The sequence below is a fragment of the Delphinapterus leucas genome, chromosome 14 (genome assembly GCF_059928025.1).
Source record: "Delphinapterus leucas isolate spDelLeu-1000000601 "Yukka" chromosome 14, BTC_Dleu_Yukka2, whole genome shotgun sequence".
In the NCBI taxonomy this organism is placed as follows: domain Eukaryota; kingdom Metazoa; phylum Chordata; class Mammalia; order Artiodactyla; family Monodontidae; genus Delphinapterus; species Delphinapterus leucas.
In genome coordinates this window covers 65,487,648-65,512,254 of record NC_143142.1, presented here as the reverse complement: position 1 = coordinate 65,512,254, position 24,607 = coordinate 65,487,648, and the positions used below count along the sequence as shown (strand labels likewise).

Here is a 24,607-nt window from a genome sequence, read left to right as displayed (position 1 = left end):
TAGTTGAACAATGTGACTCAGAGAAAAAAGAAAGCGCAGATTTATTCTTTTAAAATATTTAGCATATAAGATTTGTAATCTGACTTTGCAGAAGAATAAAGTGCTTCTAGGGACTCCTCACTTGTTCTTTGGTTATTTAATAGGTGATAGTGTGATTCGCGCTATTTCTTTCTCTCCCCTTCTTTCTTTTATGTAATCAGTGGAACAAAATGAATTAAATTTTACTAATTGGCACATTTTATAATGAAACCTCATAGAGTATATTATCCTTGAGAGTAATTAGAAACATTTCTGTTCGACTGCAGTAATAGCAGTTGACCAAAATTATTGCAGATTTTATTGGAATGGTTGTGCGACACAGGTTTATAAATACTGTAATGTACGGAAATGTAGACCGGTTTTATTTTTAGAAAAGACTGAATCCATTTGCTTTTCCTTAATTAATTTATGGAGGCATATTTGATTTTGCTAATTAGAAGTTTAAATATGATTTTTAATACGTTAGAATAATTCCAGTATTAGCTTCACAGTTAAAATAGACAGTAACCTAGACTCTGTCATGTTTTTTCTGAGTAGAAGTTTATAATAAGTATAATCGAGCTATGTGTCTTCATCTTAAGGAAGTCTTTTGCTCTGAACTTTCAGGCACTCTTTGCAGTGTAGCTCTGTTAATTCTTAAGTTTTAAGTACCTGTATTAGCACAGTATTGGGCAGCATTGAGAAACTGACAGTTTGACTTTCTGAATGCAAGGAAAACAATGATTAGCTCTCTGTCTTTTAATATTCCTTCTAATAACTATGTGTAACCTGATTTAATTGACCCATATGTTTCTTTTTTTCTGGCTGCTGCTTTGTTTTCCGTCAGTGCTGTCTTTCCCCTTCCTCGAATGAGTGCTTTAAAAATTTTTCTTTTCTCTCTCTCTTCCCCACCCCTCCTCCCCCCAACTCTGATGGAAGGCGTTTGGTTATGACAGTATTTTATTATCTCTGATTGTCTCCCTAAGGCCAAAATAAGAGAGTTGAATCTTAGTCCGTGATTCTGAATGGGTGCCGAGCAGAAAGCACTAACAGGGACTGGCCACAGCTTAGTTTCAGGTGTAGATTTATTAGAGCTGTGAGGGACCATAAATCTTGTCTTTCTTTCTCTTTCTTTGCACCTTCCTCTGCTGACGCTCATAGGGACCCGGGAAGTAGCATTTGGGCTTTAAAATGGGAGAACCTCAGGGATAGGGGTGGGATTTCAGTGACGCTGATCGGCAAGCTATTCGTAATAAGAGTCTGTATTTATTAGTTGTTTGAGATTGTTTGTAAATTGGATATTTAAGTCAAGAACTTGAGTATGTATTGATGAATGTGTAGGCGAATGTGTAGGCTGTCACCTTGACGTGTAAAGTAATATGTGGTATTTCCAATCTGTCCCCTAACGTGGCTCAGAGTACTCACTTACCAGGGATTTGTATTTAGGGTCTTCAGTGAAACATGGATTGGTTGACTGGATTTTTTTCCCAGCTTGTAGAAACAGGTCTTTATAGAAGTAATTTGTAAGGGTTTTGTTTTTTTTTTCTCCTTTGGAAGTCTGAATTTGGGTTAAATCTGAATTCTGCCACTTACTCTAAGTAAGCTAACCTCTCTAAGCCTTGATTTCCCATCTGTAAAATGATGATGATCATACCTGCTCCTTAAGGGTTATTGTTAAGATTATTGTGAGCTAGAGAGAATGGAATGCTCATGATTTAAAATATTAAAATATTTAACTGGAGATATAGAGGCAGTTTAAAACCCTTTAAGAGATTAAAAAAACAGCTCTAGGTTATAAAAGTTCACAACACAGTAAACACGCTGAATCTCTGCAAATTTCTTTACTCAAAGAACATCAATTTACTTTGTCATGAACGTGCAAATTTCAAGGACTTTTAAGATTCTCTTTCCTGTGAGAAATGCATGAATAATTTTTGGCAGGTGAGTTTTATATTTACTTGTTTTTATTGAAACTAAGGAAGATATTTGGCCTCACGTGAAAGCTAAGTGATATAAATGCTTGGAAACTAATGCAATATGAGTGACTTGCTTAATGTAAAACCTGCTAAGCAGTCACTCTTCACTTGCTGTGAAATTATTTGCTTCTAGATTAGCCCCAGAAATAAGAATATAGTATTATGCAAGAATGTTTTTGCTTTAGTAAATGGAAGTTGTCAGAGATTTCACCTGGAATTTGCTTATTCTTGCCTTTAGTTTTGTTAGACCTTTGGCCTTGAAATGCTACTCTTTACTTGTATGAAATGGATTTATCATTATTTTCATTAGTATTGTATTACATTGATAACAAAGCTGTGTATGTACTCCTTAATTAACCAGCTGTAAACTTGGCTGAGGTCATGATGTGAATGGCACATGGAACCAAAGAGAGGATCCTTGTCGCCATTTTAAGATTTGAAAATTAGATGTGTTTACACCCCGGAAGGAAAAAAATCCAATCAAGCACCATCTGTGTGTCCTGAGTATTTGTTCCCTCACCTTCTGTAATTAAAACACTTGTGTTGGGGACTTCCCTGGTGGTCCAGTGGTTAAGAATCTGTCTTGCAATGCAGGGGACGCTGGTTCGATCCTTCATTGGGAACTAAAATTCCACATACTGTGGGATCTACTGAGTATGTAGAGCCCGCGTGCCGCAACTACTGAGCCTGCGTGCCACAACTGGAGAGCCCATGTGCCACAACTACAGAGCCCTTGTGCTCTGGAGCCCGCGTGCCACAACTAGAGAGAAGCCCATGTGCCACAACTAGAAAAAAGCCTGTGCATCGCAACAAAAGATCCCACATGCCGCAGCTAAGACCTGACACAGCCAAATAAATAAGTATTAAAAAAAAAAACCTTGTGCTGGCTGCTTGGCTGAACCAGGGGTATATTATTAAACTGGCTAATTTATTTGGTCTAAAATGTTCTTTAGGGAATCAGTGAGTGACTTTAAATGTTCTTACTGGGTCTGGGTCACCACATTCTCTGGGGTAAGCCAAGGAATGACAGTTCAGAAAATAAGTATTATGTATTATATGCCAACAAACCAACTTGTTGGAATCGGTTGTTAACTCGTTTGGGTTATGTTGGACAGCTTTTTTTTTTTTTTTTTAAGATGCATTTATTATTTATTTATTTATTTTAGGCTGTGTCGGGTCTTAGTTGTGGCATGTGGGATCTTTTATTGTTGCGATGTGCGGGCTCTTTGTTGTGGTGTGCGGGCGTCTCTCTAGTGGTGGTGTGTGGGTTTTCTCTTCTCTAGTTGTGGCGCACACGTTCCAGAGCGTGAGGGCTCTGTAGTTTGCGGCACGTGGGCTCTAGTAGAGGTGCAAGAGCTCAGTAGTTGTGGCACACGGGCTTTAGTTGCCTGGCGGCATGTGGGATCTTAATTCCCTGACCAGGGATCGAACCCACGTCCCCTGCATTGTAAGGTGATCCTGTTGGACAGCTTTGGCAGAGAGAGATTTAGTTATATCTTCTCCTGACTTTCTTCACTAGTTGAGCTATAAGCCTACCACTTCTAGAATGAGATTTAATGTGGTTATTGAACTTGATTCTTGCTGTGTATTCTTTTTAGCATTGATTCGTGTCTTCAGCGTGAAAGAGTAATCTCTTCGAGCTTTGCACTGACCTCTCAGAGGGCTACTGTGCCAGTTCTATTTTTGGCGAGGCAGGAAGGAATTTCTTCATACTTTCTAATGATACCAGGAGATACTGTGGTCTAGAAAAACAGAATTGCTAAACTTCATTTTGGGATTCCAAGTGCTTTGATGTTTTGGAAGTAACCACTAGATTTGGACTTAGACACCTGTGTTCACTTCAGTGAACACGTATTGAGTGTGTATCATGTGCCAAGTTCTTTGTCAGTCATCACCCTGAAGAAGGACAAAGTCTGATAGGGGCCAGCTTTACATGTAGTCAGAAACTAAGATATTGCAACCAACATTTATAATAACAGACAGATGCACAAGGCGTAGGTGCTGTGTAGATGATTATTTTTATTCAGGGTGAGGCAAGAGAGTTGGATTTTATGGAGGAGATGAAGACTGAGGATGGTTCAGGTAGATAAAGTTGGGCTTTAAAAAAAAAAAACAAAATCAGGTTTTTTGGGCATTCCAGGAAGAGAGAATGTAATTGTGGGAGGCATGATACGGCATGTATTAGGCAGCTTGGCACTGCAGGAATATAAATCACGAAGGGAGTAATGGTGGGAGATAAAGATAGAAAGGGATTCAGGGCTTGTATCTTGCAGGGTCTGACATACTGTAGTTTGGGGCTTTGAGTTTTTTCTGATGTGTAGTAATCAGCTTAAAGCAATTGACAAGATCTAAACCAGGAGAATGAAAGGATGGAATTTAGTTAGCTCCCTCTGATAGCGATCTGGGCTTTGGATTGGAGAGGAGTAAAATTAGAGGTAGGAGTACTAGTTAAGAAGGTTTAAAGAAGTTCCAGAATGAGTTTTAATTTAGTAAATTTGTTTAAAATGATGACATAATGAACGAAAGAATGACAAGGAGTTAAGGAAAGAGGAAATATCAGAGGGGCAGACTGTGTAATTGAGAGGACCTAGAGATTGATTGGTTATAAAAAGATGAGTAGGAGAGAATCATCTGGGTTTGGGGCTTGGGTTACTGATGTAGTCACCAAAAAGGACAATAAAGAATAAAGAACTGGATTTGAAGTGTTGGGAAAGAGGAGTTCAGTTTTGAGTGTGTTGAGGTTGAGGTACCAGTGAAGTATCTAGGTGGAGGTGGCCGGGAGGTAAGTAGATATAAAAATATGACATGCAGTGGAGAGGCTGAGAGGAAAACCATAGACTTAGCAATCACCAGTGTGTAAGTGATGGTTGATGAAGGGAGAACACAGGGAGTGAGACATGAAGAGAAGAAACCGGTAGTGGAATTCTGGGGGAACATGTCAATGTTGAAAGGCATTCTGAGGTAGCAGATACTGGGAATGAATAGGAAAAGTAGTAGGTTAGAAAGAAGGCATAGGGACTGAGAGAAGAAAGAACTTCATGAAGGAGTAGGTGTCAGTAATATCCAAAGCCAGGAGCCACGTGAGATCCTGATTGGCTTTGGAAGTTAGAAGGTCACTTGGCCTAGAGAAGTTTGGGACAGAGGAGCATTTCTATTGGAACAGTAATTTGTAACCTACCTTCGCTGCTTACTTATTCTGTGACTTGGGAAAGCCGTTTTGTCTTTGGCTCTTTGTAAAGAGGTGGTTGGCCTCTTAGCGGGTTTCATTCTGTGATTGGTGGGGCTCCGTGGGTTCAGAGAAGGCACTTTGAGGCTCATCAAGGAGATCAAGGGTTAGGTCAGATATTCGTTGGGGGAGAAGGTGCAGATAGTCTATTCCTGATTCAAACAGAGCGGCTGGAGCAGCTTGAATTTTTATCTATTTGACTTTAGTATCAGATTTTATTTGAAAAAACATAGTGCGGTATAAGAAACTTGAAAACTACTGGCCTACAGAAGCCATAGTTAACCTTCAAGCATTAAAAGAGATAGAATAAATAGCTGGTGATCAAAATTCCTCTACTAGGGCTTCCCTGGTGGCGCAGTGGTTGAGAGTCCGCCCACTGATGCAGGGGACACGGGTTCGTGCCCTGGTCCAGGAAGATCCCACATGCCGTGGAGCAGCTGGGCCCGTGAGCCATGGCCGCTGAGCCTGCGCGTCCGGAGCCTGTGCTCCGCAACGGGAGAGACCACAACAGTGAGAGGCCCGCGTACCGCAAAAAAAAAAAAAAACAATTCCTCTACTAGATGAAGATTATGATAGATGCTGACTTGCTTCATGACATAGATTTTATTCAGAGGTCAACATTAGTGTTCGAGTTTCTGTAATAATAATTATTCTTATTTTCATTAGGAATGAAAACTAAACTTCTGAATAACTGAATTCTAGGGACTTCCCTGGTGGTCCACTGGTTAAGACTCTGTGCTTCCACTGCAGGGGGCCCGGGTTCGATCCTGGGTTGGGGAGCTGCATGCCGCATGGCGTGGCCAAAAAAAAAACAAATTATGAGCTGAACAACCGAATTCTATTTTACACTGTGTTCAAAAACGTTTTATGTGTCTTACCAGGTTCTGACTCAGAAGATCTTTTGGAAGAATTGCTGTGCTGTTTGATGCAGTTAATCACTGATATTCCACTCTTGTAAGTTCTGGCTAAGCCAGGATTAGTTTTATCTTCTTTGTATATTGAAGATGGTAATTGATCATGTTGAAGAGTTTGTGGGTTGTGGTGTAGTACTTTCACGTATGCTTTTTATGTATGCCTCCGTGTACATCCATGGGCTTCTTCTATCTCTCTTGCCTAATATTTAGACTCTGACGACCTGTCATCAACACAAGAATTGTATGTTGTTGAGGGGAAAATAAGCTCTTTAGCAATACTGAGCGTATGATGGGCACAGAATTAATCTCTGTAAACAAGGGTTTGAGAGGGAAACAGTTAAATCTAGTATATATGTGGTAGATGCAGCTAGTTTTCCACCCGTTATTTGTTCTCCCCTTCTTCCTTGCTTCCTGATTTTATTGCTATATCTGGCCTTTTTTGGAGAGGTCAGATTTCCATTTGTAGCCTTTCTTGAAGCTATGTGTGGTCAGTGAGATGTGGGGGGGAAGTCCTCAAATGAAACTTATGGGTGCAGCTCTTTAAAGGGACCTGACTCATCTAGGAGGCATACGTATATTTTTGCTTGTGAGAGCCCACTTCCCTGCTTTCTGGAATGTGGACAGGGTCTCTTTAGAGTTGTGTTGAACATCTTGGCACCAAGAGCTAAGAGACTCAGAGAAAATTCTGCTTTGATGTCATTGAGCTGCTGAACCAAAGTCATCAACTACTACACCTCCTCCCCCTACCCCATACCCCACCCTTGGAATTCTCATGTGAGAAAACTAGACCCTTATTTGTTTACACTGTTACAACTTGATTTCTGTCACTACAGCTGAATGCAGTCTCTGTGTGATTCAAAATGTCTGTTACTTTTAAAGCAGTTACTCTCAACCTTTTTTTCTTAATTGCCTCTCTGAAGTCCTAATGAAATTTGAATACTCCAGATACACTGAATATCTGTGTATTGTGCTATGGCCTTTTTGAGGGCCACACATCATTATAATATCTATGAAGTTTTTCACCTCTTAAGAACCAATTTTCACCCTCTTGAGGGTGATCTCGACCCCCCCATCGAGAATGCATATTTTATTTTATTTATTTTTTAATTTTTGGCCACACTGCACAGCATGCGGGATCTGAGTTCCCCGACCACGGATCAAACCCATGCCCCTTGCAACTGAAGCTTGGAGTCCTAACCACTGGACCACCAGGGAATTCCCAAGAATGCATATTTTAAAGGAATTATTTTTTGAAATAAAAAAGTAGATTTTTAAGATTTATCATCACAGAATCTCAGTCTATGTGGGGATATCGTTGGAAATGTGCCACTTGCCTGTGGCCCAAAAAGGAAAGACAGGTATTTGTGAGAAAACAGGCTCCTGGCCTCTGTTGTGCACAAGTGCAGCATCCAAAATTGTAATATAGATTTAGGAATGAGAGCCACCAAAGCCTGTTGTGACTTGGTCTGGTGACGTGCAGCCTGGAAGGTAGGGCTGAGACAACTGAGGAATCACTGACAGGGACGGGCACGGGAAAAATGTCCCAGGCAAGTTGAACTCTTGTGACAGACACAGCTCTTTGCATGCCTGGTATCCTTTCTCCCCTTCCTCTCCAATATTGTTGGGGGCAGGGTGTGCCCAGCTTAGTTTTCAGGCACTTTGGGAACTAAATATGGCTCTGTGACACAGTTTGAGCCAATTACACGTAAGCAGAAGTCATGAACTTGCAGAGCACGTACCTTCAGCCCGTTGCCCTTGGCCCTTCTCTTCCTTCCTGGATGTGGAGGCAGTGTTTGGGACATGTTGAAACTATGAAGATGGGCGCCACACACGAAGAACAGTGTCCCAGCAGTGTGGGATACTGATAAAGTTATAGAACCATTACACCAACCCTAGATGGCTTATCTTTGGATTTCTCCTTATGTGAAAAGAGCAAACAGTTATTTTGGTTAAGCCACTGTGGCTATTAGCTTTCTGTTACTTATGGTCAGATGTGGGAAGGGGAACACATATATTGCCTGCTATTTGCATATCGCAGTATGTGTGGTGCTTCATGTGTTCCTGATTTAATTTTAAAAGTAGCACTACCTCTATTACATTTGTTGTTGCCAAATACCAGCAATTTTGTATATATCCTGAATGAGTGAGTGCCTTTTGTTGTTGTTGTTGTTGATAAAATGTCATGGTAAAGTTAAGGGGGATGGAAATGATAAATCCCTTTAGATAGTAAATAAGCTGTGAATACAATAAGTAGACCAGCCACTTAAACACTCTTGGGGAGGAAGCAGTGTTGTAATAAATCAAACATTTTAGTGTTTTATGTGTTTATACTTTTTAAATGAACTGAAAATGCACAGACAACCAGATGTCTTGTATTACGTACACTCAGCTTTAACCAGCTGCTGAAACAATTTCTTATGATTTAATGTTCTTGGAACTCCATCCTACAAAAAGGTTTGTCTTGGTAACAGTTTCCATGTGAAACCAACCTACTCTTTAAATGTTTCATCTACTATAACCATAGTGCAGTGTTACCAATCAGCTTATAATTTAAGGAGGAATGTTAACCTGTGAAAACTGAGGATGGTCTAGACACACCTGACTATCATCAGTCTGGCTATAAACGTTGAAGTTTAACGTTGGCGTGCCAGTGCTACATTAGCGGGTGAACAGCAAGAGGAGGCTAATTTTAATCGCCATCGTGGGTAATGCGAAACTAGCTTAAACGTTTTGTTTGAGACTATGAAATCACTCTATTAATATTGAAAGCAAATGATTACCAAGAACAGAGGCAGATAGACATTTAGAAATCTATACATTTTAACTGATACTTCATCATTAAGGGAGCAGGATCAACTGTGGAAGCTTAAACTCCCAGAATTTGTAGGAATTCATTTGTAATGAAAATGGACCTTTAAGTAGTAAGTGGATACTGCTTCTCAGTTTGGATTTCTTGATAAAATATTAATTCTCTGAGGTGTTAGTCTTCAAAGATTCAAATTACACACCTTCCAGGAATCCTTCCTTAACACCACACCTCTCAGCGTTTATATATGTATTTAAAAGAAAGATTAAGTCAGGCACCGTCTTGTGACTTGACATTTTTTAGTGTATATTGGGTTGATCCAGTAGAATTGAAATGTCTTCCAAAAGTAAAACCTTGTCTTTAATTGTTATACCTTCTTGATCTCAAGGAGTTGAATGAGAGAGGAATAAGGTACGATAAAGGTATGTCCCTCAAGACACTAATGGAGAGTGTAATGGAACATGGTCGGCAGGCCAGGGTTGAAAGCACACGCTTAGAATTTGTGACACTAGTTTGCTTCTTTCAGTGTTACCGTGAGGGTTGAATGAGACCCCGTGATTCTTCCCAGTGATGGAGTTTAGGTGGGGCCCTAGCAGCATAAGCAGCTTGTATGGGCCTAATACTTACATTTTGAGGACTGCTTATGATGCTTTTTTATTATGAAATAGAGTTTATTTTGAGAACTTGAACTGGATGTCTTTCCTTGTCTTTTTGTCTCTGTTCGTTGCTATTGTTTTTGTCAAAGCTATCACTCTTAGCTGTTTACAATGATGCCATTGTCAAGGACAGGCCCTACTCCTTGCCTCTGTGCCCTCACTCTGGACACGTCGTGAGAGGCCTGCTTAGAGTGGGCCTTTCTGTGGGCTCCAGCCCCTTCCTCTGAGATCCATTTATGTGTCTTCTCCTTTATCAACCTGTGAACTCAGTAAGGAGGATTGGGACGGCTTAATTCTCAGCCTGGCCCTGATGGGCAGATTTTTTAATTCTGTAATTTAAGAAACTTTAGTTTTTTCATGTTATATATTGATAAAGATACCATATTCAAACTGGATTGCCTTCACCGCCTTTTCCAGGAGTGTGTGTATGTCTGTGTAGTGGGACTTTGCTGCTTCAGTGCAGGGGTATCTGATGTCATCTGCTGACCTTGTCCATGTTACTCATTCTGCTTCAATAATGCTGGTGTCCTTGCTAATTTGGAACATGCCAACCCACTGCTGTCTTCAAGGCCTTCGACCTTCCTTCTGCTGCCTTGCATATCTCTCTTCAGACATCTGCATGGCTCTTGTCCTGACCTCCTTCAAGCTTCCTTCTGCTCAAAGTTCTGCTTCTTAGAAACAGCCGCTCTGACTACCGTAAAATAGCACGCTTCTCATTTTCTGTCCATTTAAAAAATATATATTTATTTATTTATTTGGCTGTGCCTGGTCTTAGTTGCAGCATGCGGGATCCTTAGTTGCAGCATGTGGGATCTAGTTCCCTGACCAGGGAATGAACCTGGGCCCCTGCATTGGGAGTGTGGAGTCCTAGCCTTTGGACCACCAGGGAAGTCCCTTTCTGTCCTTTTATCATGCTTTATTTTTTTGTCCTAATACTTATCACTGCTTTTAATTAATTAATTTATTCATTTTTGGCTGCATTGGGTCTTCGTTGCTATGCGCGGGCTTTCTCTAGTTGCAGCAAGCAGGGGCTGCTCTTCGTTGCGGTGCACGGGCTTCTCATTGCGGTGGCTTCTCTTGTTGTGGAGCTCGGGCTCTAGGCACGTGGGCTTCAGTAGTTGCAGTAGTCGGGCTCAGTAGTTGTGGCTTGTGGGCTCTAGAGTGCAGGCTCAGTAGTTGTGGTGCATGGGCTTAGTTGCTCTGTGGCATGTGGGATCTTCCCGGACCAGGGCTCGAACCCGTGTCCCCTGCACTGGCAGGCAGATTCTTAACCACTGTGCCACTAGGGAAGCTCGTATCACTGCTTTTCATGTTACCTGTTATTTCTGAAAGAAATTGGAATGAAAGCTACATGAAAACAAGGGCTCTTCCTGCGTTAACATTTGTTTTGCTCACTGCCGTCCCCTTAGTACTCAGGTTAGCCTGGCAAGTGGAAGACTCAAAAAATATTTGTTGAATGAGTAAATCTGTGGAAGCACAAACTATTCAATGTGCTTAAATATTTTGTTTGTTTCTCATCATCTGGTCTATATGGAAACACAGTAGTGTGCTAAGGCATATTCCATTGCGGATATAGTGGCTCAAAGCCCCTTGCAGTTGGTACATTATATTATAAACACTAGGTGTCTTATAGACGTTAGCAGTGGAAAGAGGCTACTAGAAACCGAAACACTGAGAAATTACATCTGACAATATTTAAGGAAATGGTATATTAATTAGCTATAAATGCTGACTAGTCTGGAGCCATTTAGTTTAGGGATGGACAATCAGCATTGTATCTCAGTAGTCCCCCAGATGATCCCTTCACAATATAATAATTTCCTTTTCATTAAGTTCATCCACAAAAACATATGTTATGAATATACTAAACTATGTGTATTTACGGTACTGGGCCCTGGGCAAAGAAAGGCATGACTTTGGAAGAGCTTAGAGATGGATAGATGCGTAGAAAGATAGCCCAGTAAGAGGAACAACTGATACATGCTGCAGTCATTGGGAGCTGTAGTGATGAGCAGCGGCTAGGTCTTCAAGGAGGCAGAAAGGAGCTGCATAGGGACCTCTTGGATGCGTCTAATGTGTTTGGAGAATTACAAGTGTATTCGTTTGATGAGAGTGGAGGGTTTGTGGGAGACTAGGGCTGGAGAAGCTATGTGGTTTGATGGAGTAAAGACTTGAATGTTAAAAGGACTAAATGTTTGATTAGGTTTAGGGTTCTCTTTATTAAGATATAAAAGAACATGATATATATATTTTAGAGCTAGTTCTCTGAAATCCATTTTGGATGTATTTGGGGAGGGATGAAACTGATTAAGAATCTTATTGGTAAAATTAACTTTACTGGATTTATGAAATGTAATAAAATGATATAAAATACACATTTATTCAACCCATAGTTGTTGGTATTGGCTTAGATGTTATACTTTGGAAAATCTGAATATTGAAAACTTTTGGTGGCAATGGTGAAGTAGGTGGTTCAAGAACCTGAAGAGCCATAAACAGTTTCTTTATGAAGTCTGCAAGTTTTTGAGAGTGAAGGAACTGGAGAGACCCACGTTGGCAGTGAACGGCCTAACTGTTGGGAAAATGTCTTTGTACGGCCCTGCATGTTGATACCCAAACTCTTCTCAAATCCAGCCTCAGCAGAGTGGGTAGCTAAAACAAGTCAGCATTTAAGTTTTAGGTGCTGTAAAGTAAATATCTGGTGTAGCTTTCTGATTGAATTAGATGTTTAAGACATTACAAGCACTGAATTAAAGATGATAGCATTTTCAAATACCAAAACAGAATTAAGTTCACAATAGCTTATTAGTTTGAAAATTGATTTCTGGTGCCTCTGGGGAAAAAACCCCGGTTAAAAAATTTTAATATGTAAGCCTTTACCAGGTTTATTGAAGAAATCTGACTGAGATATATCCAGTACCACAAATGTTGATATTATAAACTATGTGCTCAGATTGTTCATAATTGCATTATTGAGTGTTGCCAAGAAGTGTAGGAGACATTATGTATGAGGAAAAAACACCACTAATTCTGCATCCAGAAGGTAGTGTTTGAATCCTAGCATTACCACTCATCAGCATTGTCACTCCAGGCCTCAGTTTTCTCATTTTAAAATTGGGGTTCGTAGATCATAGACTGTCACTTGGAAAAGACATTTGAACACATCTGGTTCAGTTGTTTAATAGTTTAGATGTGGAGATTGAAGTGCTTGAGTTTGGAGATCAACTCATGTAGCCATTGAAGGAACAGCCAGGCAAGTTGTTAGTTTAATACACCATGTCCTGAGCTGCAGTAGAGGGGCCTGCAGCTGAGAGGGAGCATCTCATCCTGGGATGAGGTGTGTCTAGCGCTCTCACTGCCTACTCTGTTGCGTAGGATTGCGTTGAAGACCAAAGTAATGCACTCGAAAATGCTTTTATAAATTTTAAAATGCGTTATGATTATAAAACTGTGTTGCTTTACACATACTAAGTACTTAAGAAAAACAATATGTTTGCTTCTGAGTCAATTTTCCTATTTTAAACTTCTCAGTAAAAAGTAATAGCACTTGGTCATTAACAAGTATAGTGGTCATAGGACGCAGCTTGTCTGAGATTCAAAAGAACAAGGCTGAATAGTTTGTGTGGGAACCGAAGTAAGTTCCTGTTGGGTCAGGCTGCTTGGAGGAGCTTCTCTGACTGCTTTGGAGGACTGGTTCTAGGCTGGCATTAGGTGTGAGAGATTAGCAGCAGCTAAAGCAGAGTCCTGAATCCTGACTGTCATTTTGCCTGTGTTTGCATGTTTCCTTGTAAGTTGTGGACTATTTAGAGGCGTATAATCATTGAATTTCTTAGAACTAGAATTAAGCTTATTTTATACATTTTCATTTTATGTATAATGGCACTGAAGTAGAGAGAAAGGAAGTGACTTTCCTAAGGTCAGTTTGCAAGATTCTTAGGTAGCTCAGCCCTGAAAATGTTGAATCTCTGCCTTCAAAGAATTTTTACTCTTATGAAAGCAAGACTGGTACAGGATGCTTTTGTTAATTTCTTTTGCTGTTATTAATACACGTATAGCAAAATATGAATGAGGTGGTTTGATATTAATAACTACAACTTTTAATTCTACCAACAGTCAAACAATTGATTTTCTTTTCCTTTTTAATTTTTTGTGTTACTTATATAAGTTAATTCTTTACAGAGTGATTTCTTTTTTGGGCACAATCCAGATTGCATTACCTTTGGAGATTTCATGCTAGTCATTAATGCTGATGCAGTTATTTTAAATTGTAACGTATGTATGCACATGGTTTGGGAAGACAATCAAATAGCACAAAGGGCTTATGATGAGAACAAATCTCCTTGTCCTATATCCCTTTGCTCTCCAGAGACAGTCATTTTTCGTTTTTGACTATTCTGGTGGTTTATATAAATCTTTACCCTTATCTTACCTTTATATGTATTTCTAAATAATATGACACTATTTCTTTTTTTTTTTAAATTAAAGGCTTTATTTTTCAGAGCAATTTTAGATTCACAGCAAAATTGGGCAGGAAGTACAGAGTATTCCCATACCCTTCCTCCCACGCATAGCCTCCCCTGTTATCAACATTTCTCACCACAGTGGTACATTTGTTACAGTGGATGAACCTACATTGGTACATCATTGTCGCCCAAGTCATAGTGTACGTTAGGGTTCACTCTTGGTGTGTTGTACAGTCAGTGGGTTTTGACAAATGCATAATGACATGTATCCACCATTACAATATCATAAGTGTACTTTCACTGCCCTAAAAATCCTGTGTGTTCTGCCTGTTCATCCCTCCCACGCCCTTAACCCTTGGTCACCCCACTGATCCTTTTACTGTTTCCATATTTTCACCTTCTCTAGAGTGTCATATAGTTGGAATCCTACAGTTTGTAGCTTTTTTAGATTGGCTTCATTCACTTAGCAACATGCATTTAAGGTTCCTCTGTGTTCGTGGCTTAGTAGCTCATTTCTTTTTAGCACTGAATAATACTCCATTGTCTGGATGTAGTACATATACATACATTCACTTAATGCATATATACAGATATAGTCCTCATTTAAGTCTTAGAATTGGAGTTAAGTGTGACCATTTTAAAATTTGATAAAAATATAATAAATTTGGTAAAAACTTGTTCCCTAAAGGGAGTATATCATTTATAGTCCCACCAAAAACATTTAACAGAGCCTTGCCAATATTGTGTATTATAAAATTTTTCGTGTGCTAAAAATGGAAATCATATTGTGATCTTTATATGCATTCACTCATTACAAGGGAGGCTGAACATCTCTTCATATATTTAAAAGCCATTCATAACTTTCGATGAAAGTTTAGCAATCATTTCTAGTTCTTGAGAGCTCTTTCTCTCTGATTGTTCTTTGTTTATGAATGTTCTTTGTTTAAGCTGGCATAATTGCAATTTGGACACCCACATAACAGTTTTGGTATATTTATTATTATGTATCCACCTTATCAATCCATCTTAACTTTTGATTTTTTAGAATGTTTTTAAAACCTCTTTTTGGTTGAGCTTTATTTCAAGAAGGTATGTGGCTATATTTTATACATTTGATGCACTGTTACATATATAGCATTAGTTCTTTGAGAAGCTGTAAAAACATGGAATGGATATTTGAGTTTATTTGATCCGCTCCATTAATTTTTATGTATGATGAAGCTGACAGATAAGGTGACTGATAAAGGTAACGAATGACAGTTCTGGTACTAGAATGCAGATTTCTTGGTGCCTAACCTCCAGGCACTTTCTGTTCCATTGTTAATACTTTTATAAATGAGGAGTATTACCATGTCTTCGATTTTGTTGACTTTTAAAACTAGCCATTACTGCTGTTGACCGTATCTGTAATACACGGTACCACTTTGTAGTCTTTCCTCACATTTTACTTTTGGAATCTCCCTGTTGGCATGACATTGATATTTCTAATTTTTGGTCTTAATCCTTTGAACTTGTCAGTTGTTTTTGTTAAACTTACGTTCCATTTACAGTACTGTCAGTTTCTTATCCAATAGCAAGTCAAAGGAGGATGGTTTTTTCTCCTGCATATTCGTTGACTTTGACCTTAGCCAACACTAACACCCATTTCATGAAGGCTTTTGTCTTTATCCAAGTGTTCCACTCTGCCCTAGCAGAGCACTGCAAGGTCATGGCGCCTTTTTTTTCTTCACATGAAATTAATAACTTGCTCCAACAGTAGTCTGTTCTAGGACATTTCCAGCCCAGATGGTGGAAAGTTCTTGTGATAATATGGCAGCCGAAGCAACATTTTGGCTTTTTAAAGTTGACTTTGTTTTGGCGATTGTGTAATGAAAATCTTCTGAAGATTATGCAAGGACATTGAACAAGAAAGATCTGTTGGCTTAAAACATTTTTCATCTTTTAAAAACCACCACACTCAGCATGGTAGAATTTTGGTTTCTTTCAAGTATTGGCCTGTCTTGGCTCTTTTCCTTGATTATTTGGCACTTAAGATAGCCCAATTAATGGATTTAAAATTTTGTTTCCACAGGAATAAAACGTTGCTTTGAATTCCTTTATTTTGAGCATCATAGAAAGTTACAGCAAGAATTGACATTAGAGGTCATCTCGCCCAATGTACTTATTTACAAATAAGAAAACTGAGACCCAGAGGAGTTATTTTTTGAAGTTAATAGAGTGAGTTTAATAGAGAACTTAGAAACAGATCCTAGGTTTTCTCACTTGGGGTCAGTGACTCTTTCAGCGTACCACAATATGATTTAGTTTTTGTTTATTCTTATTTCAGTGTCATCAGATTTTAATCAGTAAATTTTGATTTTATAATTTATGATAATCCTCTATTTTTAGTTCTTGATTAATTTCATTTTCAAACAGGTGATACATTTATGTTGTTCAGATACCAAACACGTAAAAGTGTACATGAACAATCTCCTGGCTGTCCTTGTTCCCCATCTCTCCAGCCTTCTCATTTGTCTCCCTAGTAACCACTGTTCATTCTTAGTTTCATATGTATCCTTCCTGAAATTTTTCATGCATATATATTCAATTACGAATTTAGATTTTTATTTCCCCCTGTATTCATATAAAAGGTTGGAAATTATACATAGTGTTTTGAATTTTCCTCTTTTTCCAGTTAGCAGTCTATCTTGGCAGTTTCTGTATACAAGCATTCAGAGAGCTTTCTCATTTTTGTCTTTTAAGTAACAACTTTATTGAGATATAGTTCAAATACCCCAAAATTTACCCTTTCAAAGTATATATTTAAGTGGTTTTTAGTATATTCACAAAAGTTGCGAAACTATCACTGCTCTCTAATTCCATCATTTCATTACCTCAAAGAGAAGCCCTGTACCCATTAGCAGTCATTTCCCATTTCCCCCTCCCTCCTGTCCCAGTAACCACTAATCTGCTTCCTGTCTCTATAGGTTTGCCCTTTACGGACATTTCATATATATAGAATCATATGATGTGTGGCCTTTTGTACCTGGCTTCTTTTATTTAGTGTAATGTGTTCAAGGTTCATCCATGTTATAGCATGCCCCAGTACTTCATTCCTTTTTATTGCTGAAAACTATTCCATAGTATGTATATACCACATTTTGTTTACCCATTAATTCAGTTGATAAATATTGGGGTTGTTTCTACTTTCTGAATAGTGCTGCTGTGAGCATTCATGTACAAGATTTTGTGTAGACGTAGTTTTCAGTTCTTGGGTATGTGTCTAGGAGTAAAATTGCTAGGTCATATGATAACTCTGTATTTAACTTTTTGAGTAACTGCCAAACTTTCCCTCAGTGGTTCCCTCATTTTACATTCCCACCAGCCGTGTATGTGAGTTTTGATTGCTCTACATCCTTTCTCATTTGTTTTTAAAAGTTGCATTATATTCCGTTGTAGGTCAATATCAGTTTATATTTAATCATCCCCCTATTGAAAGACATTAGAATTGTTAACATTTTTTGCTAAAATCCTGTGCTCCTTCTCATTTTGGCACCTTTATTGTATCTATTTCTAGGACCAGTTTTACATTAGAAAGGTTAGTCCTTTGTGACATAAATTTAAAGTACATTTTTTTTCTAAGTTCGCTTTTTGACTTATTTGCTTTTAGTATATGTTTGTTTTTGCCATGATACATTTTTAAAAACTATTTTTGAGAATTTGAATTCTCAAAATGAGAACTCTCAAAATGAGAGTTGAATTCTCAACTGTGGTTGAGAATCTGCCTGCTAATGCAGGGGACACGGGTTTGAGCCCTGGTCTGGGAAGATCCCACATGCCGTGGAGCAACTAGGCCTGTGAGCCACAACTACTGAGCCTGCGCGTCTGGAGCCTATGCTGCGCAACAAGAGAGGCTGCAACAGTGAGAGGCCTGTGCACCGCGATGAAGAGTGGCCCCCGCTCGCCGCAACTAGAGAAAGCCCTTGCACAGAAACGAAGACCCAACACAGCCATAAATAAATAAATAAATAAATAAATAAAAAAGAATTTGAATTTATCAATCTGTTACAGCTTTTAGGCCTTTCAGGCTTGTTGTTATCTTTTTGGACTCATCTCTTACTACTCTCCTTCTTGCAGATTTCATTCTAACCCCACTGACCTCTTTGCTGTTCTTCAAGTATGCTAGGTGTGTTCCTACCTCAGGGCCTTTGTGTGTGCTGGTCCCTCTCCCTGGAAGACTTTTCCCTTCCTTATTTCTTTCAAGTCTTTGTTCAAATGTGAACTTCTTGTTGAGTCTTCCTATTTAAAATTGTAACACAGCCGTGATAGATGTCAAATTTTGGGGTACTGAAATATGAATTCACTTTTTAATGATTATAACAAATTAGGTGAGCGTTAGAATGCTGTTTGTTTTTTATGATGGAACAAAAATTTCTAGGTGTAAAACCTTTCAAATAGTGCTTAAATGCTTTTAATGACTAAATGCTTTTAATGAGACTGAATCTGTGACTCTGTGCCCTTTGCCAGTATTTAAACACTTAACTCATGTCTTTGGCAAGTGTGATGGTTAATTTTGTGTGACAGGTTGAGCTGAGGGATGCCCAGATGTCAAACATTATTTCATTTTTTCTGGATGTGGCTGTGAGTGTGTTTCTGGAAACAGTTAGCGTTTGAATAGGTAGACTTTGTAAAAAAGATCATACTCACCAGTGTAGGTGAGCATCATCCAGTCCATTGAGGGCATGAATAGAACAAAAAGGTGGGGGAGGGGTGAATTTTTTCTCTTGCTTAATCTGAGACATCCATCTCCTTCTGTCTCCGGGTATTGGCACTCCTGTTTCTTGGGCTTTTGCCCTCGGACCAGGGCTTTTCTGCTTCTCAGCACATGGGTTTGGACTGGAGCTACACCGCTGGCTTTCCTGGGCCTCCAGCTTGCAGATGGCAGATAATGCCATCTTGAGCCTCTGTAATTGTGTGAGCCAATCTCTTATAATAAATTACTTTCTATGTATATATTTCTTTATATCCTGTTGGTTCTCTTTCTCTGGAGAGCCCTAAATAATGCAGCAAGTGTGTCTAATTCATTGCTACAGTCTGAATGTTCATGTCCTCCCAAAACTCGTATTTTAAAACCTAACCTCTAAGATGATGATGTTAGAAGGTATGGGGTCTTTGGGGGATGATTAGATCATAAGGGCAGAGCCCTCATGAGTGGAATTAATGCCCTTATAAAAGATACCCAAGAAAACTTCCTTGCTGCCTTCCATCATAGGATAGCATAGCAAAAAGGTGCTTAATCTCTGTGACCCAGAAGCCAGCTGTCATCAAATACTGAATCTGCAGGTATCTTGATCTGGCCTCTCAGCCTCCAGAACTGTGAGAAATACATTTCTGTTGTTTCTAAGTTACCCAGTCTGTATTAGTTTGTTATTACAGTCCAAAAGGAGTGAGACACTTAGATTGTTTTTCCTAGTTGCAAATCCTCTTTACTTTGATTGTTTACAGTGAAGTGAGAGAGAGAGGAATAATTAAGAAAACCTGGGACTTCCCTGGTGGCACAGTGGTTAAGAATCTGCCTGCGAAATGCAGGGGACATGGGTTCGAGCCCTGGTCCAGGAAGATCCCACATGCTGCAGAGCAACTAAGCCCATGTGCCACAACTACTGCCTGTGCTCTAGAGCCTGTGAGCCACAACGACTGAGCCCATGTGCCACAACTACTGAAGCCTGCGTGCCTAGAGCCTGTGCTCTGCAACAAGAGAAGCCCGCACACCGCAACGAAGAGTAGCCCCTGCTCGCTGCAACCAGAGAAAGCCCGTGCACAGCAGCAAAGACCCAGTGCAGCCAAAAATAAATAAATAAACATTAAAAAAAACAACAACAGAAAAAGAAAACCTATGGTCAGAATGGGATTAGAGATTGTCCTCAGACCACCTCCCCTGATATTTTATTTTTTTTCAGGAAATTTCCTGGTGGAGACAGCCAATTTGAAGTAAATATTTCTCCCATTCATTTTCTTTATGCCCTTCCCATTTTGAAAATTTAAATTAATAATAAAAGTATTCACCTATAATCTCATCTTCCAGGATTGCTCTTTTTATTTTTTGCATATTAACATCTGTATGTGTATTCACTCATATGATGCATACTATTCTGCTATCTTTGCTCAACATCACATCATGAAGCAAATATTTTTTCAATAAAGTGTATTTCAAAAGCAGATGGGATGACTTGTTTTATGAGGCCAGCATAACCCTGATACTAAAACCTAACAGTGGCGTTCCATAAAAAGAAAATTACAGACTGATATTTCTCATGAATACAGGAGAAAAAGCTTAAAAAAGTTAGCAAATTTCATCCAGCAATGTAAGAACAGGATAATACATTATAACCAGGTGGGACTTATCTCAGGAATACAATATTGTTAACACTTGAAAATCAGTATAATATGCCACATTGACAAAATAAATTAGAACAGCCATATGATTGTCTCAGTAAATGTTGAAAAAGCATTTGACCAAATTCAACATCTATTCATGGAAAAAAAAACCAAACCTCTCAGCAAACTAGGAATAGAAGGAAACATCTTCAACTAGGTTAAGGGCATCCATGAAGAACCTGTAGCTAACATTACACTTAATGATGAGAGACTAAAGGTTTACCTCATCTGTGATCAGGAACAAGCCAAGGATGTTTGGTCTTAGCATTTCTGTTTGCTACTGTATGAGGCCCCAGCCAGTTCAGTAAAGCAAAACAAAGAATAAAAGGCATAGAGATTAGAAAAGAAAAAGTAAAACTATATTTGCCAGCAACATAATTGTTTATGTAGGAGACCCTAAGGAATATACAAAAGCTACTTGAACTAAAAGTGAGTTTAGCAAGGTTGCACGTTGCAAGATGATTGTACAAGAATCATATACTAGTAGCAAACAATTGGAAGCTAAAACCTTAAAAATTCCATTTTAAAATAATATGAAATACTTAGTAAATTCAACAAATATGTGTACAGCTTATATATTAATAACTAAAAAACATTGCTCAGTGAAGTCAAAGAAGACCTAAATGTAGACATACATCATATTCATGAATTGGAAGAGTCAATATTGTTAAGATGTCAGTATTACCCAGATTGATCTACAGAGTCAATTCACCACATTTGTACCAGAGTATTTTTTGCTGGTTTGTTTTCTTCATAGACATTGACAAGCTGATTCTAAAATATATGTGGAAATGCAAAGAACCTAGAATATCTGAAGAAATAATTGAAAAGGAAGAACAAATGGAATACTTACACTATATCACTTCACAGTGTGCTATAAAGCTACAGCTTTGAAGATAACATGGTACTGACCTAAGTATAGACAGGTAAATCAGTGGATCAGTATAGGGGGCCAAGAAATAGATCTGTACTTCTCTGGTCAATTGTTTTTTGTTTGTTTGTTTTGTTTTGAGAAAAGAAGCAAAACAATTCAGTTGGGAAGGGAAAACTTTTTAAACTAATGGTGCTGGAAAAGCTGATTATATGAGAAAACAAAGCAAAACAAAAAAACTTTGACTCCTACTTTCACATATAACATAAAAATTAGAAAAATACACACAATCTTGTTTTAGGCAAAGGTAACTTAGAAAACATACAGAAAGCAATAGCCAAAAAAAGAAAAACTTGGTAAGTTAGACTACTTCAAAAGTAAAAATCTTGCCTCTTCAAGAGAGACAGTTCAGAAAAAGAATAGTCAAGCCACAGATGGGAGAAAATGTCTCCAAAACGTATAGCTGACAAAAGACTTTATTCTTGAATATATAAAGATCTCTTACAATTTAAAAATAATTAGGCAAATATCCCAATTAAAAATGGAAAAAAGATTTAAATTGATACTTCACTAAAAAGATATATGAATGGCCAATAAGCACATTGAGTTTTAGTGTGATTAGTCATCAGAAAATGCAAATTAAATGCTATAGTGAGCTATTACTACACACAACTAGAATAGCTAAAATTAAGAAGACTGATAGTACTGAATGTTGGTGAGAACGTGGAGCAACTGGTACTTTCAGAAATTGCTGTGGGTAAAGAAGCCAGTCTGAAAAGGCTGCATACTGTATTATTCCCACTATACATTTTGGAAAAGGTAAAACTATGGAAACAGTAAAAAGATCAGTGGTTGCCAGGGTCTGGCAGGAGGAAGGGATATATGGACAGAGCACAGAGGGTTTTTAGGGCAATGAAACTGTTCTGTATGATACTATAATCAAGGATACATGTTACTACATTTGTCAAAATTTACAGCGATTATAGAAATTACACAGCAGTAGTGAACTCTAATGTATATTATGGGGTCTTTAGGTGATAATGATGTGTCAGTGTTGGTTCATCATTTTTAACATATATGCTACTCTGGGGCAGGATATTGACGGTGGAGAAGGGTATACATATGTGGGGGCAAGGGTTATATGGAAATTCTCTATACCTTCAGTTTTGCTGAGAACCGGAAACTGCTTTGAAAAATAAAATCTATGTAAAAAATTGCTGTGGTGTATAAAATGGTACAACCAGTTTGGGAAAAGTTTTGACAAGTTCTTATGAAGTCATATATCCACCTCTCTTCTCATCTAGCAATTTTACTTTCAGGTATTCACTGAAGAGAAATGAAAATATATGTTTGCAAATGACTTGTATGCAAATGTTTATAAATCTTTCTTCATAAACCTTCTCATAATAACCCCAATCTGAAAACAAATGCCTCTCAACATCATCATGTTGTCTCTCTATACTTTATTCTTGGTTATTTCTTATGACTTTATGTCCAAGTCACTAAATCTCTCTTCAGCTGAGTCTAATCTGCTGTTAAACCCATTCATTGAGGTTTCTTTCTTTCTTTCTTTCTTTCTTTCTTTTTTTCTCATTTACTTATTTTTTTTTAATCAAGTTTTAAAATTTGGCTATTGTATTTTTCATTTCCAGAATTTTTTTCTAGAACTTTTTAAAAAGAAATATCTGCTATATTTATATAGTTTACAGGTCCTTGAGAAATTTTTGATTTGAAAACTTTGGCTTTTATGCCATAGGTAGAGTAGGCATAGTTGTATTTGGTAATTAATATTATTATTGGGAGAGTTTTGTTTGTTTTAGGGGTGTATGGTGGTTCTTGTTCATGTAGTTTTATCTCTTTATGTGCCTATTTTTGATTGTTTGCTAGTTTTTATATTTGTAAAGTTGTAGAAATAGTTTGATAGGATGATTTTATCTTTCTTCAGAGGGGACTGTCTGTGTCTGTTGGGTGCCTTGGATTCTTCTTAATTCCATTTCAGAATTTTTCTGGCCACCCAGGGAACTTAAAGCTGGGTTGTTAGTCCATGAGATTGTTGATTTACTTCCTGCTCCCCCTTACTTCCAAGGTAAGGATCCCCTTGAGGATCTCTACCCTGTGTGTGGAGTGGAGTACTAGGGCTTACTCCCTTGGTAGGCTTGGACTCCAGTTTTTGTGCCCTAGATTGTCAACCCTGTCAAAAGCACTGCTTGGATTCCCAGCCACCGCTTATGGATCAGGAAGCATCCCAAGGCCAAAGCAATTCCAGATGTCAGGCTGACCTCTCTAGGTTTTCTTAGTGCCTTGAATCTTGGCCTTGTAATTCTTCGGTATTTTACTAGCTCTTTGGTCCTTTTAGAAAGTGCCCTTCCAGACCCTCCGTCAGTGATTTTTGTTGACCTCATTGGGAATATTCTTCTGAATTTTCTGTCTGTCATTGCTGGAAATGGAAGTAGCCTCAATTCCTGTGATCTCTTTAAAAATTGTGTGGTTGTGTAAGTTAATATATAAGCTGTGCTTTATTACATTTTTCATTTTCTAATATTGGTTGTTTTTTTTTTTTTTTTGGTTCAGCAAATATTTTCTTGTGTGATGTAGACTATAGACTATGAAAAGCATAGTCCAAAGTCTTGAGTGATGAATATGAGTCAGACAAGCAGTTTGGGGGCAAGGGTAGAGGGAGCTGAAGCCCTCACACAGACTTGGGAGATGTGCGGGAAGAAGGTAACTAGGAAGTTAATTGATGGATAGTTGCATTTTATCCATGTGTGTCTTTAAAACATATTTCTTAAATGGCTATTTCAGAGGTTTTCCTGTTTAGATCAGTTTTTTCCCCATAGGCAGAGCCCAAATTTATATTCACAACTTATTTTGAAACTGACTTTAAAAATATCAGTCATCTTCTTTCTTTTTTTTTTTTTAAACTTTTATTTTTAAAAAAATTTTATTAATTTACTTTTGCTGCGTTGGGTCTCCGTTGCTGCACATGGGCTTTCTCTAGCTACGGTGAGTGGGGTCTACTCTTTGTTGCAGTGCGCGGGCTTCTCATTGCAGTGGCTTCTCGTTGCGGAGCACGGGCTCTAGACATGCAGGCTTCAGTAGCTGTAGCTTGCGGGCTCTAGAGTGCAGGCTCAGTAGCAGTGGTGCTCCAGCTTAGTTGCTCTGCAGCTTGTGGGATCTTCCTGGGCCAGGGCTTGAACCCATGTCCCCTGCATTGGCAGGCAGATTCTTAACCACTGCACCACCAGGGAAGTCCAGTCATT

The 24,607-nt window shown here is 38.5% G+C and overlaps 1 protein-coding gene across 7 annotated transcripts in view; it reads left to right on the top strand.

Annotated features, from left to right (window-relative positions):
* DYM (dymeclin) overlaps positions 1-24,607 on the top strand; it is a 370,859-nt gene that overhangs the window by 67,316 nt on the left and 278,936 nt on the right. For all 7 annotated transcript variants that reach the window (XM_022584514.3, XM_089895164.1, XM_089895160.1 and 4 more), the window contains exon 6: positions 6,102-6,174. In XM_022584514.3, coding sequence (XP_022440222.1) covers positions 6,102-6,174 — 73 coding nt within the window. The remainder of the gene's footprint in view (positions 1-6,101; positions 6,175-24,607) is intronic.